Source organism: Pelophylax lessonae, assembly GCF_965119305.1.
Source record: "Pelophylax lessonae genome assembly, chromosome: 3".
In the NCBI taxonomy this organism is placed as follows: domain Eukaryota; kingdom Metazoa; phylum Chordata; class Amphibia; order Anura; family Ranidae; genus Pelophylax; species Pelophylax lessonae.
The window spans coordinates 3,707,330-3,723,245 of NC_138770.1; the positions used below are offsets into that span (position 1 = coordinate 3,707,330).

Genomic DNA, 15,916 nt, shown 5'->3' on the forward strand with positions numbered 1-15,916 from the left:
TGTCCTGTTAAACCCCTGTATGGTCTTGGCCACCATGCTGCAGTTCAGTTTCAGGGTCTTGGCAATCTTCTTATAGCCTAGGCCATCTTTATGTAGAGCAACAATTCTTTTTTCCAGATCTTCAGAGAGTTCTTTGCCATGAGGTGCCATGTTGAACTTCCAGTGATCAGTATGAGAGAGTGAGAGCGATAACACCAAATTTAACACACCTGCTCCCCATTCACACCTGAGACCTTGTAACACTAACGAGTCACATGACACCGGGGAGGGAAAAAGGCTAATTGGGCCCAATTTGGACATTGTCACTTAGGGGTGTACTCACTTTTTGTTGCCAGCGGTTTAGACATTATTGGCTGTGTGTTGTTATTTTATTTATTTATTTGTGCTATTGTCACACGGATCCTCCTCCTGGCCAATCGGGAAGCGGGTTTAATACTTGATTCCTGATTGGCCCGCAAGGCCCATGCCATTGGCCGAGGAGGAGGCGGGAGCAGGAGGACTTGAGGAGACACCGCGGCTGCTGCTGTTCCAGGTAGGTGCACTGGTCTCGGGGGCCACACTGCATTGAAGGGGGCACGCACGCTGGTCTCTGCATTGAAGGGGGCACGCACGCTGGTCTCTGCATTAAAGGGGGCACGCACGCTGGTCTCTGCATTAAAGGGGGCATGCACGCTGGTCTCTGCATTGAAGGGGGCATGTACGCTGGTCTCTGCATTGAAGGGGGCATGTACGCTGGTCTCTGCATTGAAGGGGGCATGTACGCTGGTCACTGCATTGAAGGGGGCACGCACGCTGGTCTCTGCATTGAAGGGGGCACGCACGCTGGTCTCTGCATTGAAGGGGGCACACTGGTCACTGTACATTGAAAGGGGGCACGCTGGTCTCTCTGCATTGAAAGGGGGCACGCTGGTCTCTCTGCTTTGAAAGGGGGCACACTGGTCTCTCTGCTTTGAAAGGGGGCATGCTGGTCTCTCTGCATTGAAAGGGGGCACGCTGGATACTGTGCATTGAAAGGGGGCATGCTGGTCACTGCATTGAAAGTGGGCACGCTGGTCTCTCTGCATTGAAAGGGGACACGCTGGTCTCTCTGCATTGAAAGGGGGCACGCTGGTCACTGCATTGAAAGTGGGCACGCTGGTCTGTCTGCATTGAAAGGGGGCACGCTGGTCTCTCTGCATTGAAAGGGGGCACGCTGGTCTCTGTGCATTGAAAGGGGGCACGCTGGTCTCTGTGCATTGAAAGGGGGCACGCTGGTCTCTCTGCATTGAAAGGGGGCACACTGGTCTCTGTGCATTGAAAGGGGGCACACTATACCTTAATTACTGAAGGCCCCTTTCACACTTTTGTGACCTCAAAGTCACGCAATCTTTTACAGCGTTTTTTGCCGCAAAGCAATGCCTATTACATTTTTCTGTTTGCGCCCCCTCCCCCCCAAAAATTTTGAGCACCAGCCGCCACTGGATAGAGGCGGAGTGGAAACTTGTCCTATAATCTCTCATCACTGTCACTCCTATAAGAGACAGTTGTCATTGTTTCCTCACTCTCTGGCTAATTTCCATGAATAAAGAAATGAACTGGTAGGAGGACCCATTTACTAGTTATCTTGAGGGGGGAATTGTAAGATACTCAGAGACAAAGCTGTCTGATGTGGGCGGAGTTCTTGTTTAGGGGAACCAATCTGCTGATGTCTAGTAATAATCTTTGTATTTCTATTTTAGTAGATGGACGGGAGATGAGGAAAACCTCAGAGGATTGTCTCACTTTGTCTCCAGACTGTAAAGTAGAAGATGAGGACATCACACAGTATAGTCCAGGAGAAAACCCAGCGACCTCAAATGTCCATCCGGCACCACACAGTGTAGATGGACCATCGTATTCCTCTTATCCTGAGGAACCTCAGACTGTGAGGGATGGGGCCGTCCTTACAACAGATAAGAGGTTCTCCTGTACTGAGTGCGGGAAGTGTTTCCGTTTTAAATGCAATCTTAATATGCATAAAAGATTGCACACTGGTGAGAAGCCGTATTCCTGTCCTGAGTGCGGGAAATGTTTTTCATTGAAGTCATATCTTACCACACATCAGAGATCTCACACTGGTGAGAAGCCGTATTCCTGTTCTGAGTGCGGCAAATGTTTTTCATTGAAGTCATATCTTACCGCACATCAGAGATCTCACACTGGTGAGAAGCCGTATTCCTGTTCTGAGTGCGGGAAATGTTTTGCACAGAGGTCCAATCTTTCCACACATCAGAGATTGCACACTGGTGAGAAGCCATATTCCTGTCCTGAGTGCGGGATATGTTTTTCACATAGGTCCGCTCTTTCCACACATCAGAGATTCCACACTGGTGAGGAGCCATATTCCTGTCCTGAGTGCGGGAAATGTTTTTCACAGAGGTCCACTCTTTCCAAACATCTGAGTTCGCACACGGGTGAGAAGCTGTATTCTTGTCCTGAGTGTGGAAAAGGTTTTTCAGAGAAGTCCAGGCTTTCCACACATCAGAGATTGCACACTGGTGAGAAGCCGTATTCCTGTCCTGAGTGCGGAAAATGTTTTTCAGAGAAGTTCAGGCTTTCCACACATCAGAGATTGCACACTGGTGAGAAGCAGTATTCCTGTCCTGAGTGCGGGAAATTTTTTTCAGAGAAGTCCAGTCTTTCCACACATCAGAGATCTCACTCTGGTGAGAAGCCATATTCCTGTCCTGAGTGCGGGAAATGTTTTTCACAGAAGTCCAGTCTTTCCAGACATCAGAGATTGCACACTGGTGAGAAGCCATATTCCTGTCCTGAGTGCGGGAAATGTTTTTCACAGAGGTCCACTCTTTCCACACATCAGAGATTCCACACTGGTGAGAAGCCGTATTCCTGTTCTGAGTGTGGGAAATGTTTTTTACGGAAGTCCACTCTTTCCAAGCATCAGAGATTGCACACTGGTGAGAAGCCTTATTCCTGTCCTGAGTGCGGGAAAAGTTTTTCAGTGAAGTCCCATCTTAACTCACATCAGAGATCTCACACGGGGGAGAAACCACTTTCCTGTCCTGAGTGAGGGAATTGTTCCTCACTGAAGTCCTGTCTTCCTGTACATCAGGGGTTCCACACAACCCTGGAGGTGTATTAGTGTCTTCTATATGAATGTTGGTGGACATGTGGGGAAGAAGCACACCCTGATATATACCTCAGATATACTCCATGGCTGATCTTCATCATGTAAGAAACACTTCATAAGGAGATCAGAGATCACCAGAGACATAGATGAAGTGTTGTCCCGTGTTGACCATTGATAGCAGGAGAAAAATAAAAATGGAGTCCTTACCTTTCATTGGCTGAGTGCATTTTGTGCGGGAAGATTTCACAAACACTTACAGATCTGGTTGTTATAAATGTGTTGATGAAATGTGACCCGCATTCCCCCAGTCATGGTGAATTGGGATTTCCTATAATGGTCAGTTCCATCTAGTGGCCCTAATGTGTTTTCCTGACAGATGTCCATGGCAGCATACATTTGGGTAGCCCCGCCCTCATTCCTCCCCCATAAGACCCCACCCCCAAAAATGTTCAGGATAAGCCAATGACTGCATTCCTTTTTTCTCCTCCTCACTTATAGGACCATTTTTGTATGAAGTTTTCCTACCTATTGGAAGTATTAGGACAAGAAAAAAAAAACGAGCGCAAATTCTATTAAGACCCAAATCTAGCAGAAATAACTCTTTAGATGAACCAAATAATCAAAATATGATGCTTTTAAGTGCCAGTGCAAGGTCTGACACTCTCTCTATATTTTATGTGGAAAATATGCTAGGACCTAAATAAAGAAAAAACTACCAACTAGTTGACCCAGTTTGATAAAGTGCAAAAAAAATGAAAAAGATTTGGAAACAGTCCTGCATGCTGGAAAATGTATGCTAAAGTGCAAAAGGCGTGTGTTAAAGTGTAAACATATATTGTAAACTAAAATCATATAGTGGTAAGCTTCCACTGACATATATTATGTAAATAATATGTAACAATGTGGTGGTAAAACAAATATACTATTCTGAGGTATAATGTGCAAAAATTCAGTAAATGTGCCTGATTGTTTTAAATAAACTGACCACTAGATGGCAGTTCAATAAAGAACTACATTTTAACCACTTAAGGCCCGGAAGATTTTACCCCCTTCCTGACCAGGCCCTATTTTGCAATTTGGCACTGCGTGACTTTAACGGACAATTGCGCGGTCGTGCGACGCTGTACCCAAATGAAATTGACGTCCCTTTTTTCCCACAAACAGAGCTTTCTTTTGGTGGTATTTGATCACCTGTGCGATTTTTACTTTTTGCGCTATAAACAAAAAAAGAGCGACAATTTTGAAAAAATAACAATATTTTTCACATTTTTTTTAAATGAAATTCCCCCAAAAAAAAAAGTAAAAATCAAAATTTTTTAACATTCTAGGTCAATTTGTTTTCTGCTACATATGTTTGGTAAAAAAAATGACAATAAGCGTATTTTGATTGGTTTGCGCAAAAGTTATTGCGTTCACTAACTACAGGAAATATTTCTGTCATTTTTATTGTTTTTTTTTTTTAACGAGTAATGGCGGTGATCTTCGATTTTTTTTTTGCGGGACTGCGACATTGCGGCAGACAGATCGGACCCTTGACTGACATTTATGACACTTTTGGGGGGACCAGTGACATTACTACAGTAATCAGTGCTATACATATGCACTGTTACTGTAAAAATGTCACTGGCAGGGAAGGGGTTAACTTTATTGGTGATGCAGGGGTTAAGTGTGTGCCTAGGGGCGTGCTTCTAACTGTATGGGGGCGTGGCTTGAGATTTAAGCACAGAGACATACGATCCTACATAGCAGGATCCTATGATCTCTGTTCTTACATCAGGGAGAATGACAGACGGCTTTGTTTACATCAGCCGTCTGCCTTTCTCCCTTTCCACTGGGAGATCGCGAGTAGCCGGCGGACATCGGGTCCGCCGGTCACATGCGCGGACTTCTTAGGGAACAAGCGGGGGCGGGAACGCGCCACCGGCGGCGCACGCTCGCCTCCTAGAGGCTCACAGGCTAGTGACGTAGTCCTACGTCACTTTGCCTGTACGGGGCTGACCGCCGCAGTAAATGGTCGTGCGGCTGTCGGCAAGCAGTTAAAGTGACTGAAGTGTATAAAAGCTATGAAATAACTTGTATGAAAAAAATGAATTAATAATAAATTAATAAAAGTGACCAAAATGTGAAAGTGCTAGTGCTAATGTGACCTTACACCAATGTGTCCTAAAAAACACTAAAACCAAAACCTCCATCAAAGTATACAATACAAAAATATATATATAAGAATTGTATCAGCTGTTTATCGAAAAATCAATCCAGTCCCATAATCAGTCCATATAATGCTTAAAACAGATTTTCAAGTGATAAATGTGCAAAACGGTGCCAATATAAATCATAAAGTGCTCTTGGTGTCCACACGTGGAAGTCCCACCATCTGTGTAGGCTTTCTCTCTAAATGGACTCAGCAGAACTCTAGCTGGTAAAACCAGCAATCTCTCTTTTGATAGACTCCACTCTTGATTGTGCATTCAATACCTCCACAGAACTCTATCTGGTAAAATCAGCAATCTCGCTTGATTATATCATCCATCAGGAATAACGCTCCCAGAGGTAGGGAGATTATATTAGAGAGGAGGAGAGAAACAAAGCCAACATAGCGTAACTCCGTTACAGTAAAACAAAGTTTATTTAAATACTGGATGATATAACCAAGCGAGTCTATCAAAAGCGAGATTGCTAGAAAAGCTGGCTGCTAAGCAGGGGGCTGGGAAGCCGGCCACCCGCATCCTTAACAACCGGTGACTCATCGGAGGTCAGCGGGCTTCCCCACTGACAGATGAATGTAAAGTAAAGAATGCCGGGATTGCCCAGCAATAGAAAAAAAACGGCGTGCCCCCCCCAGTCCATACCAGGCCCTTCGGGGCCCACATTTAAAAAAAAACCCAGAGTGGGTTGTCCCCTAAAATCAATACCAGACCCTTTATCCCGGCATGCAGCCAAGCAGATCAGGAAAGTGGGAGGGATGAGTGGGGGCCCCCCCCTCCCTAACCATACCAGGCCACATGTCCTCAACATGGGGGGGTGGGTGCTTTGGGGAAGCTCTGCTTCCCCACCCCACCAAAGCACCTTGTCCCCATGTTGGTGGGGACAAGGGCCTCTTCTCCACAACCGTGGCCTGTACTTGTGGGGGTCTGCAGGCAGGGGACTTGTCGTAATCTGAAAGCCCCTTTTACCAAGGGGGCCCCCAGATCCCCCCCATGTGAATGAGTATCGGGAACATATTACCCGTAATAATTCACCAGAAATTGTCAAAAAGTAATAAAAACACACAAACAATTTTTGAAAAATCCTTTATTAAAAAATAACTACTATATAAAGAAATAAGTTGCGCTGTGAGTTGAACCATCAAATGAAATAGTCCATAAATGTCCAATAAACAAAGATGAATGTGGAGACTTGTGCAGGTACCTCTTACCGAAAGCTGAATAAAGGAAAGCCAAATGGTGAGTAGTTCCACTTGTCCTCAAGATTGTGACACAACGATTCTCCCAATTCCAGTGTAAATCTCCTCAATAGGACATTAAAAGTAAAAGAAAACAAACACCATAGTGTAAATCCGAAAATTAAATGGGGAATAGCACCCGAAATTTAAATTTAGGCCTTGTGCAGGTACAGCTTACCAGAATTAAAAAAGAGAATGGCCGGATAATGAAGGGTAACTCCAACCCGCCTCAGAAGTTGGGGATCAGGGGACCTCACGCTTCCGATGTGGATCTCCAGCAGCATGTGCGTTGAGTTATAGGAAATAAAAAAGGACAAACGCCATAGCGTAAAACCACAAACAAAAACGGCACAGAAAGCAACACCCGAGTGATGTGAACACAGCAGGTCTCGTGCAAAAGTGGGTCAATGTAGATAGATGAAACACCAACACCATCAGACTTCGTAGGTACCCCTTACCAAATGCTGTATGGGAGATAGCAAAAAGTATATAGGACACCTATCCCAGTGGAAATGGCTGCTTACCAGAAAGACCTTATGGAGAGCGTGGAAAGAGGGGGGAACCCCGAACATGCAAACCGGGTGAGCGATGATATGTGTAAATACTCTTACCAACTCCACAAATAGGTAGGCAGGGGTTCGAATAACTCAGCTAGGACCTCCACTGTGAACTCCGCCAACTCCACAATTATGTAGGCAGGGGATCAAATACAATCAGCTGGGACCTCTGCTCTAAACTTCACCAAAGGGCTCGAGTTGTAAGTCAGGGGTTAACCAGGGAACACAGAGGAGAGAGCCATAGCGTAAAACCCAAGATAAAAATGTATTGCACAAAGGATAAACACTTACAAAACGTCAGAAGAAAGGTGCATGGATGGAGAGGGATGTGTAAGCCGCCGGCCGGACGGCTCCGCTCGCCCGTCCTTCGTAGACAGATACGTAGGGATGACGTCAGCACGCCGCGTTCTGGCGCGTTTCATCAAAGAGAATATCACATCCCTCTCCATCCATGCACCTTTCTTCTGACGTTTTGTAAGTGTTTTTCCTTTGTGCAATAAATTTTTATCTTGGGTTTTACGCTATGGCTCTCTCCTCTGTGTTCCCTGGTTAACCCCTGACTTACAACTCGAGCCCTTTGGTGAAGTTTAGAGCGGAGGTCCCAGCTGATTGTATTTGATCCCCTGCCTACATAATTGTGGAGTTGGCGGAGTTCACAGTGGAGGTCCTAGCTGAGTTATTCGAACCCCTGCCTACCTATTTGTGGAGTTGGTAAGAGTATTTACACATATGTTCGCTCACCCGGTTTGCATGTTCGGGGTTCCCCCCTCTTTCCACGCTCTCCATAAGGTCTTTCTGGTAAGCAGCCATTTCCACTGGGATAGGTGTCCTATATACTTTTTGCTATCTCCCATACAGCATTTGGTAAGGGGTACCTACGAAGTCTGATGGTGTTGGTGTTTCATCTATCTACATTGACCCACTTTTGCACGAGACCTGCTGTGTTCACATCACTCGGGTGTTGCTTTCTGTGCCGTTTTTGTTTGTGGTTTTACGCTATGGCCTTTGTCCTTTTTTATTTCCTATAACTCAACGCACACGCTGCTGGAGATCCACATCGGAACCGTGAGTTCCCCTGATCCCCAACTTCTGAGGCGGGTTGGAGTTACCCTTCATTATCCGGCCATTCTCTTTTTTAATTCTGGTAAGCGGTACCTGCACAAGGCCTAAATTTAAATTTCGGGTGCTATTCCCCATTTAATTTTCGGATTTACACTATGGTGTTTGTTTTTTCTTTTACTTTTAATGTCCTATTGAGGAGATTTTCACTGGAATTGGGAGAATCATTGTGTCAAAATCTTGAGGACAAGTGGAACTACTCACCATTTTGCTTTCCTTTATTCAGCTTTCGGTAAGCGGTACCTGCACAAGTCTCCACATTCATCTTTGTTTATTGGACATTTATGGACTATTTCATTTGATGGGTCATGTAACGGAACCGTCGACCCACACCGTGCTTGTGGTCTTCCGTCAGTATAAGGCTTCCTCCAGTCTGGACATATAGAGATATTCCAGCCGCCCCCCATACAAGAACTAGCCTGAACTTAGCTTGTATGTGTCTGGAAACAACTAACTCCTTTATTAAAACAAGCAGTAGACTTTTATACACTTGAGAAGGATGACAGTCACCACACGAACAATGGCCTGAACATTTACATAAGCATCACATAATGAATAGATAACGTCTTAGAGCTGACTCATGGCTAATCCCATCTAGACAAGGTTATCATTTACATGCTAATTAGCTCAGCGTACTTAAGTCAGCCTGGAAGCCCAGACTGCCGGCACCAAAAGTAAAACAAGATACAAATACACATATTATAGTGTAAATACTGAGAACCCACAGTAAACAATAGATGATCAAATCAACATGATTTACAATCCATGGAAGACAGGTGTTTGGGCTGATGACATGCATCTGTTACAAGTCTGATCAACTTAAGCAGTCCAAATCATCAATTTATCTGTCACATAGTTTTTTCAGTCTCAGTGACGGCGAGTACCGTCACATATCTTCCCCCCAAAGGTAGACGAACCAGGTACCAGACCCCCAACTGGTCTGTGCCTGAGTTCGTCGGGTAACAAGTCCCAAAGAGTCAATCCATCATGGCAACTTCCTTGACAAAGTTCCACATAGCTTGTAAGTTTGTCCCGGCAGGGCGCATGGAGCTCTCGTAGCCAATCAGTCTGTGGAAGTCTGGTTTGGGCAGGCCAGACTGGGCTTCTTGGTCACCCTGTGTCCCTAAAAGACACAGGGTGATTTAGACATAAGAAGTGCCTAGGGGGTTGAGAGAGGTATTTCCCAACCTCTCTAAGGTAAGCTGTGTTCCAAGGACCCCCCAACCAAAGTGACTACCGTCACATCTCTCTGCTTCTGGAAGGAGACTAACACAGGAGGGGACCCCAAATGGGTTGACTTTGAAGGTAGTCTGTAGTTCCAGCCCCCCAATGTCTATACCCACACAGTACCCCAAGCAAATTGTCCCAAAAGGAGCATTACTCACCCAACCAACCTCTGCCTCTCTCGTAGAACATACCCGCTGTAGGGAAGAAGCGTGGACTGGCCCTTCTCCCTGGAGTCCTTTCAGCCGCTGGAGAGAAGACAGGGTGGCTGGGCTCACTCCCTCATGCTGTTGGGGATCTGGGCCGACTGCCCAGCATCCCTGGGGTATACAGGTGGGGATTGTAGTCTCATCCACCTGCTCAGGAAATCCATCCCTTGTGAGTTGAGGGCAGAGGCCAGCAGCACTCTGCTCTGTTGCCAGCACTTCTGCTGGGGACTCCACGTAATCTGCTCTGGCAACCTCTTGTCTCTTCTCCCCCTGGATCCTGATCTGCTGCTGGGGACTGAGCACCACCTTCTCACCCTGGGTCTCCGGGACTGCTGCAGGTGTGGGGCAGAGGTCTTGGACCCTCTGTCCAGTTGTCAGCGCTTCTGCTGTAGAAGTTTCTTGTAACTCCACAGATGCTGCTGGCCTGAAATCCCGTGTCCCTGTCAGTGGTGTAGCAGACAGGTCAGCTGCCTCTTCTCTCTGGGAGGCTGAAGCTGCTGTTGGTGTTGGGCAGAGCTCAGTAATGCTAGGCCCTGATGCCAGCTTTTCTGCAGGAACATAAACTGAAAAGTCAGTGGCCTTGCACACATCTTGCTGGGTCACCAATTGTTGCAGGCAGAGGTCAGCCACGCTGTGCCCGGATGCCCGCTCTTCCGCTGCAGGCTCACTGGGAGGTCCTCCTCAGCAGAAAAGTCTATTAAATCCCCAGTTTCTGGAATTGCTGAAAGTTCAGGACACAGACTGGTGGCACTTGGGCCCAGTGCCAACACTTTTGTAGGTGATTTATAATCCAAATCCTCTTCCGATGGAAAGTCCATTAAATTTGTAATCCGTGGTTTGGGAATGAAGATGGCTTCCTCTTCTCCCATAACTTTATCCAGCGGCTGATCAGATATATTCCTCCATCCAAGCTCGTCCTGTGCAGAAACAGGTTCGTCAAGGTGAGTCAGCACTTGCTGCATCCGCCATAAGACCTCTGCATCCAAAACCGTGGGTGCAGGTGTGCAAAGCACACTATTACTGTGCCACATTGCCGACTCTTCAGTCAGGATTTCTGGACTGTCAGCTGGTACTTCTGGATATTCCCAGGCAAGGGGAGCCCAGGCCTGGTACTGAGCAGAGTCTAGCAGCCGTCTGTAGGTGATCTCCAGCTCCCATTCCTGATTGGCCAGAAATTCCAAATCTTCCAGTGCCCAGTGCACGTCCAAGACATTCAGCATCTGTTCTCTGTATTCCAAGATTTCCTCTAAACGCCACTCCAAATCGCTCCCAAAGTCGGGGTCCTCAGACAGCCTCTCTAATAAAAGCCCCAGGCCGCCGTAGCAAAAGCCTTCCGTTGGGCTGCCGTCTGCTGTCCATGGGCACACTTGGGTTACGTACCAGCGGAGGGCTCTATAGCTCTCATCCAACCGCATCTCCTCCTGGACCAGCCTGCTTAACTCAGCTTTCCATTCCTTATGCGGTTGTCTCCCCAAAAACACCATTCGCACTTCGTACTGTGACCAGTACCTTTCCTGGAAGGAGGGGAGGATTTTTCCCTGGTGTCGCTGCTCACGAGCTAGTGCTTCCTCCCAGAGTTCCAATCGGATTGAATTGTGCCATCCCAGCAGGACCTTCTCTGAAACTTGTCCCCTGTGCTGTATCCGCATCTCTCGCAACCTCCTTCCAAATTCCTCTTCCATGGCGGCTGATATCTGTACCTCTCCTCTTCTGCTCCCCGGACCTTGGATCCCGGTGGAGGTTTGGATGTTCCAGACTGCAGGAAGCGTCCCACCGCTTGCCACCAATGTAACGGAACCGTCGACCCACACCGTGCTTGTGGTCTTCCGTCAGTATAAGGCTTCCTCCAGTCTGGACATATAGAGATATTCCAGCCGCCCCCCATACAAGAACTAGCCTGAACTTAGCTTGTATGTGTCTGGAAACAACTAACTCCTTTATTAAAACAAGCAGTAGACTTTTATACACTTGAGAAGCATGACAGTCACTACATGAACAATGGCCTGAATATTTACATAAAAGCATCGCATAATGAATAGATAACGAGGTAGAGCTGACTCATGGCTAATCCCATCTAGACAAGGTTATCATTCACATGCTAATTAGCTCAGCGTACTTAAGTCAGCCTGGAAGCCCAGACTGCCGGCACCAAACGTAAAACAGATACAAATACACATATTATAGTGTAAATACTGAGAACCCACAGTAAACAATAGATGATCAAATCAACATGATTTACAATCCATGGAAGACAGGTGTTTGGGCTGATGACATGCATCTGTTACAAGTCTGATCAACTTAAGCAGTCCAAATCATCAATTTATCTGTCACATAGTTTTTTTCAGTCTCAGTGACGGCGAGTACTGTCACAGTTCAACTCACAGCACAACTTATTTCTTTATATTCTGTTTTGGGGTGTTGGTCGCACTTGAAGTTGCTGCTTTTTTTGTTTTTTATTTTTTTGAATTAGCGCAGTTGTCCCCTTTTTCCTTCAAAAAATAACTACTGCAGGCTCCTCCTCCATTTGACATTTCTTACATAGGCAAGGGGCGGGGCCACCTATCTACATCACCTGGTGGCACAGCCCCCTTCTGACTTCATAGGTCGGTGCATGCTGGGACCCTGATGTCAGAAGGTGCGGTGCCACCAGGTGATGTAGACAGGTAGCCCCGCCTTTTACCTATATAGATATTGTGAAACGGGGAGCCTACAGTAAACAGAGGGCCTCCATAATGGCGAGGGTGTCTTTTTTTATTTATTTTTTCAGGTGCAGCTGGCGTTGTGATTGATGACGGATCTCCATCGGGGGAGGCTGGTTTATATTTTATAATAGAGGATTTTTCAAAAATTGTGTGTGTGTTTTATTACTTTTTGCCACTTTTTTGGTGAATAGGTACAGGTACTATGGTCCAGATACTCATTCACATGGGGGGGGGGGCAGGATCTGGGGGCACCTTTGGTACAAGGCGCTTTCATATTACGACAAGCCCCCTGCCTGCAGACCCCCACAACCACAGGCCACGGTTGTGGGGAAAAGGCCCTTGTTCCCATCAATATGGTAGCAAGGTGCTTTGGGATGGGGGGGCAGAGCTGCCCCAAAGCCCCCCCCCCCCCAGTGTTAAGGGCTTGTGGCCTGGTATGGGTTAGGAGGGAGGGGGAGGAGCGCAAGATCTCTAACTTCCACCAGCCCCGTGATGTCATCATGGAGGAGTGGAAGAGGACTCCAGTGGCAACCTGTGAAGCTCTGGTGAACTCCATGCCCAGGAGGGTTAAGGCAGTGCTGGAAAATAATGGTGGCCACACAAAATATTGACACTTTGGGCCTAATTTGGACATTTTCACTTTGGGGTGTACTCACTTTTGTTGCCAGCGGTTTAGACATTAATGGCTGTGTTGAGTTATTTTGAGGGGACAGTAAATTTACACTGTTATACAAGCTGTACACTCACTACTTTACATTGTAGCAAAGTGTCATTTCTTCAGTGTTGTCACATGAAAAGATAGAATAAAATATTTACAAAAATGTGAGGGTGTACTTACTTTTGTGAGATACTGTACATATATATATATATATATATATATATATATATGCACAGACATACAGTAACCACAAATGTTTTGCCATTTATCTCTATTTTACACTGAATGGGTTCTTCTACAAGGTGATCTTTACATACACAGCGATTTTGCAGCACTTTTTAGGTGCTTTTGAGGCGCTTCCCATTCATTTTAATAGAGACGGGCATTTTTGAGGTGCTTTTTTTTAGCACTCCAAAGATGCTTCTTGCAGGATTTTTTTCACTGCCCCACCAGCACCCCCCCCCCCCCCCCAGGTGAAAAGCATTCATTGATTTTAATGGAAATGAGAAAGAAAGACAAAAGGAAGTCTGTCCGGGGATTTACCGCCAGCCATTTCCTGGAGTCAGCACCTTGTGTCTGGAACCTGCAGATAGGGGAGCCAAGGAGACCATATTTACCATATTTATCGGCGTATAACACGCACTTTTTCCTCCTAAAAATGGAGGGAAAAAGTAGCAGTGTGTGTTATACGCCGATATGAAAAAAAAAAAAAAGTCCAGGAAGCAGCGCCGTGAGGTAGAAGGGGGCGGGCGGGGCCGAGAAGGAAGGACGCACTGTCATCGAAAGTCCCGCCTCCTATGCCGACGTCTATCATAGGCGCCGGGACTTCCGATGACCGCGCGTGCGTCCTTCCGTCTCCTCGGCCCCGCCCGCCCCCTTCTACCTCACGGCGCTGCTTCCTGGACTTTCAAAAAAGTGATTCACATAGTGTCATTGGCGCTGGCGAGGCTGCAATTACGGGCATAGCGCTGGCGAGGCTGCAAGTGTGGGCACTGCGCTGGCGAGGCTGCAAGTATGGGCACTGCGCTGGCGAGGCTGCAAGTATGGGCACTGCGCTGGCGAGGCTGCAAAGATGGACACTGCGCTGATGAGGAGGCTGAATTCGTGGGCACTGCGCTGATGAGAAGGCTGAATTTGTGGGCACTGCGCTGATGAGGAGGCTGCATTCATGGTCATTGGTGAGACTGCATTTGATTTAAAAAAATGTTCTGAGTTCAAAGCTGTTTATTTTAAATTTCAGCTTTTTTCCTGAAAGTTCTCTCCTAAAATTTAGGTGCGTGTTATACACCGATAAATACGGTATGTCTCAGAGGACACAAACAATTCTTTCATTTAGCATTATCCATGTGAGCTTACACTTCGTTAGGGCAATGTTTATATCTGGGCTTTTCCAGGCGGTTCCAACAGCAATTTTGGCCGCCAAGAACATGAAGTATATTAAAGAAGAGAGGAAAGATCGCTGGTGCCGCACAACCATGGAGTCCTATGGTGGTATGAGAGAGGCAACCTCAGCCTGAGCTCCCACCAGGCCACGCCCCCAACACATTTTACTCCGCCCCCGGAGCTTAGTCATGGGGAAGAACATGAAGTATATTAAGGTCCATGTGTGTTCCGGGACATTTTCCACTGGTTTATTCAGTAGGGTAAAATATGAAATAGTTATGTAACCAGGTTGGTAGGCGACTAATAAGGATGGAGGGAGGGAAGGAAAAGGAATGAGACAAGGAGGGGTTAGTCGCCTACCAACCTGGTTACATAACTATTTCATAATTTATCCCAGGGGACGGTGCCATTTATTTACAGATAGACCCTTCCTCTCCACACATTCTACACATCAGTAGGGTAATACTTCCATCTTTGGTAATATTGAATGTCGTACCTGAAAAAATAAACGAGTGTACCCTCATCCTAAAGAGGCGCACTTTAGGACAAGTCCACCATATGTGTAGAAACGTGTCCATCTGGCCACACCCCCTGAAGCAGGAAGCCGATGAGCCCGGGTGATGACACCAATTTCTATTATACTTAGCGCCATCAAATGGCCAAATGCACATTTTTAGTTTTAAATGAATGGTTGGTTTAACCACTTAAGCTCCGCAAGGTTTTACCCCCTTCATGATCAGAGCATTTTTTTTGCTATTCAGCACTGCGCTTCTTTAACTGGTAATTGCGCGTTCATGCAACACTGTACACAAATTACATTTATATAATTTTTTTCACACAAATAAAGCTTTTTTTGTGGCCTTCGATCACAACTAGGTTTATTTTTTATTACATAAACAAAAATCAAACATTTGTGAAAAAAATAATATTTCTATTATAAAATATATCCGATAAAAAAAATATATGAAAAAAAAAATGTGAATGTCTTCAAAAGTTTAGGTCCAACTGTATTCTGCTACATGACTTTGGTAACATAAAAAATCCCATGAAGTGTATGCTAATTGGTTTGACAAACTATGGTGGAATTTACTCAGCTATGACATTATACTGGTAATGGTGGTGATCAGCTACTTAGAGTGGGACTGTAATAGTGTGGCGGACAATTAACTGACACTGACATCACTAGTGACACCAATACATCAATAATAATACTATACACTGTCACTGTACTAATGACACTGACTGGGAAGGGGTTAACATCTAGGGGCAATAAAAGGGTTACCTGTGTGCCTAACAATGTGTAGTGTGTGTAATCTGCGCTGCTTTCACTAACCTCCCTTGTTTATTTTCCCTGATTTACAGAAAGTTCATTGGACGAATATGACAAACATTCATTCAGCTGTTAAAAATAATGGCTGTATTTTAATTACTACAGTGATTTCCTATGATCGCCAGCTCCATCTAGTGGCCATATTACGGTATTTTTCCTGAAATACCTCCAACAGTAAAAGTA

At 45.9% G+C, this 15,916-nt stretch overlaps 4 protein-coding genes across 4 annotated transcripts in view; 2 read left to right on the forward strand and 2 right to left on the reverse strand.

The window, feature by feature from the left end:
* Positions 1–15,916, forward strand: part of LOC309549117 (uncharacterized protein) — a 4,285,597-nt gene that overhangs the window by 3,108,646 nt on the left and 1,161,035 nt on the right.
* The window catches only part of LOC309549120 (uncharacterized protein), a gene marked incomplete at its 3' end in the record, with an annotated part of 1,495,124 nt that overhangs the window by 453,887 nt on the left and 1,025,321 nt on the right, over positions 1–15,916 (reverse strand). The window lies entirely within an intron of this gene.
* The window catches only part of LOC309549128 (gastrula zinc finger protein XlCGF53.1-like), a 437,528-nt gene that overhangs the window by 100,847 nt on the left and 320,765 nt on the right, over positions 1–15,916 (reverse strand). The window lies entirely within an intron of this gene.
* Positions 1–15,916, forward strand: part of LOC309548697 (uncharacterized protein) — a 371,895-nt gene that overhangs the window by 14,777 nt on the left and 341,202 nt on the right. Inside the window, exons 3-4 of the mRNA XM_082248656.1 lie at positions 1,719–2,348; positions 2,469–3,122. Coding sequence (XP_082104782.1) covers positions 1,719–2,348; positions 2,469–3,049 — 1,211 coding nt within the window. The 3' untranslated portion in view covers positions 3,050–3,122. The remainder of the gene's footprint in view (positions 1–1,718; positions 2,349–2,468; positions 3,123–15,916) is intronic.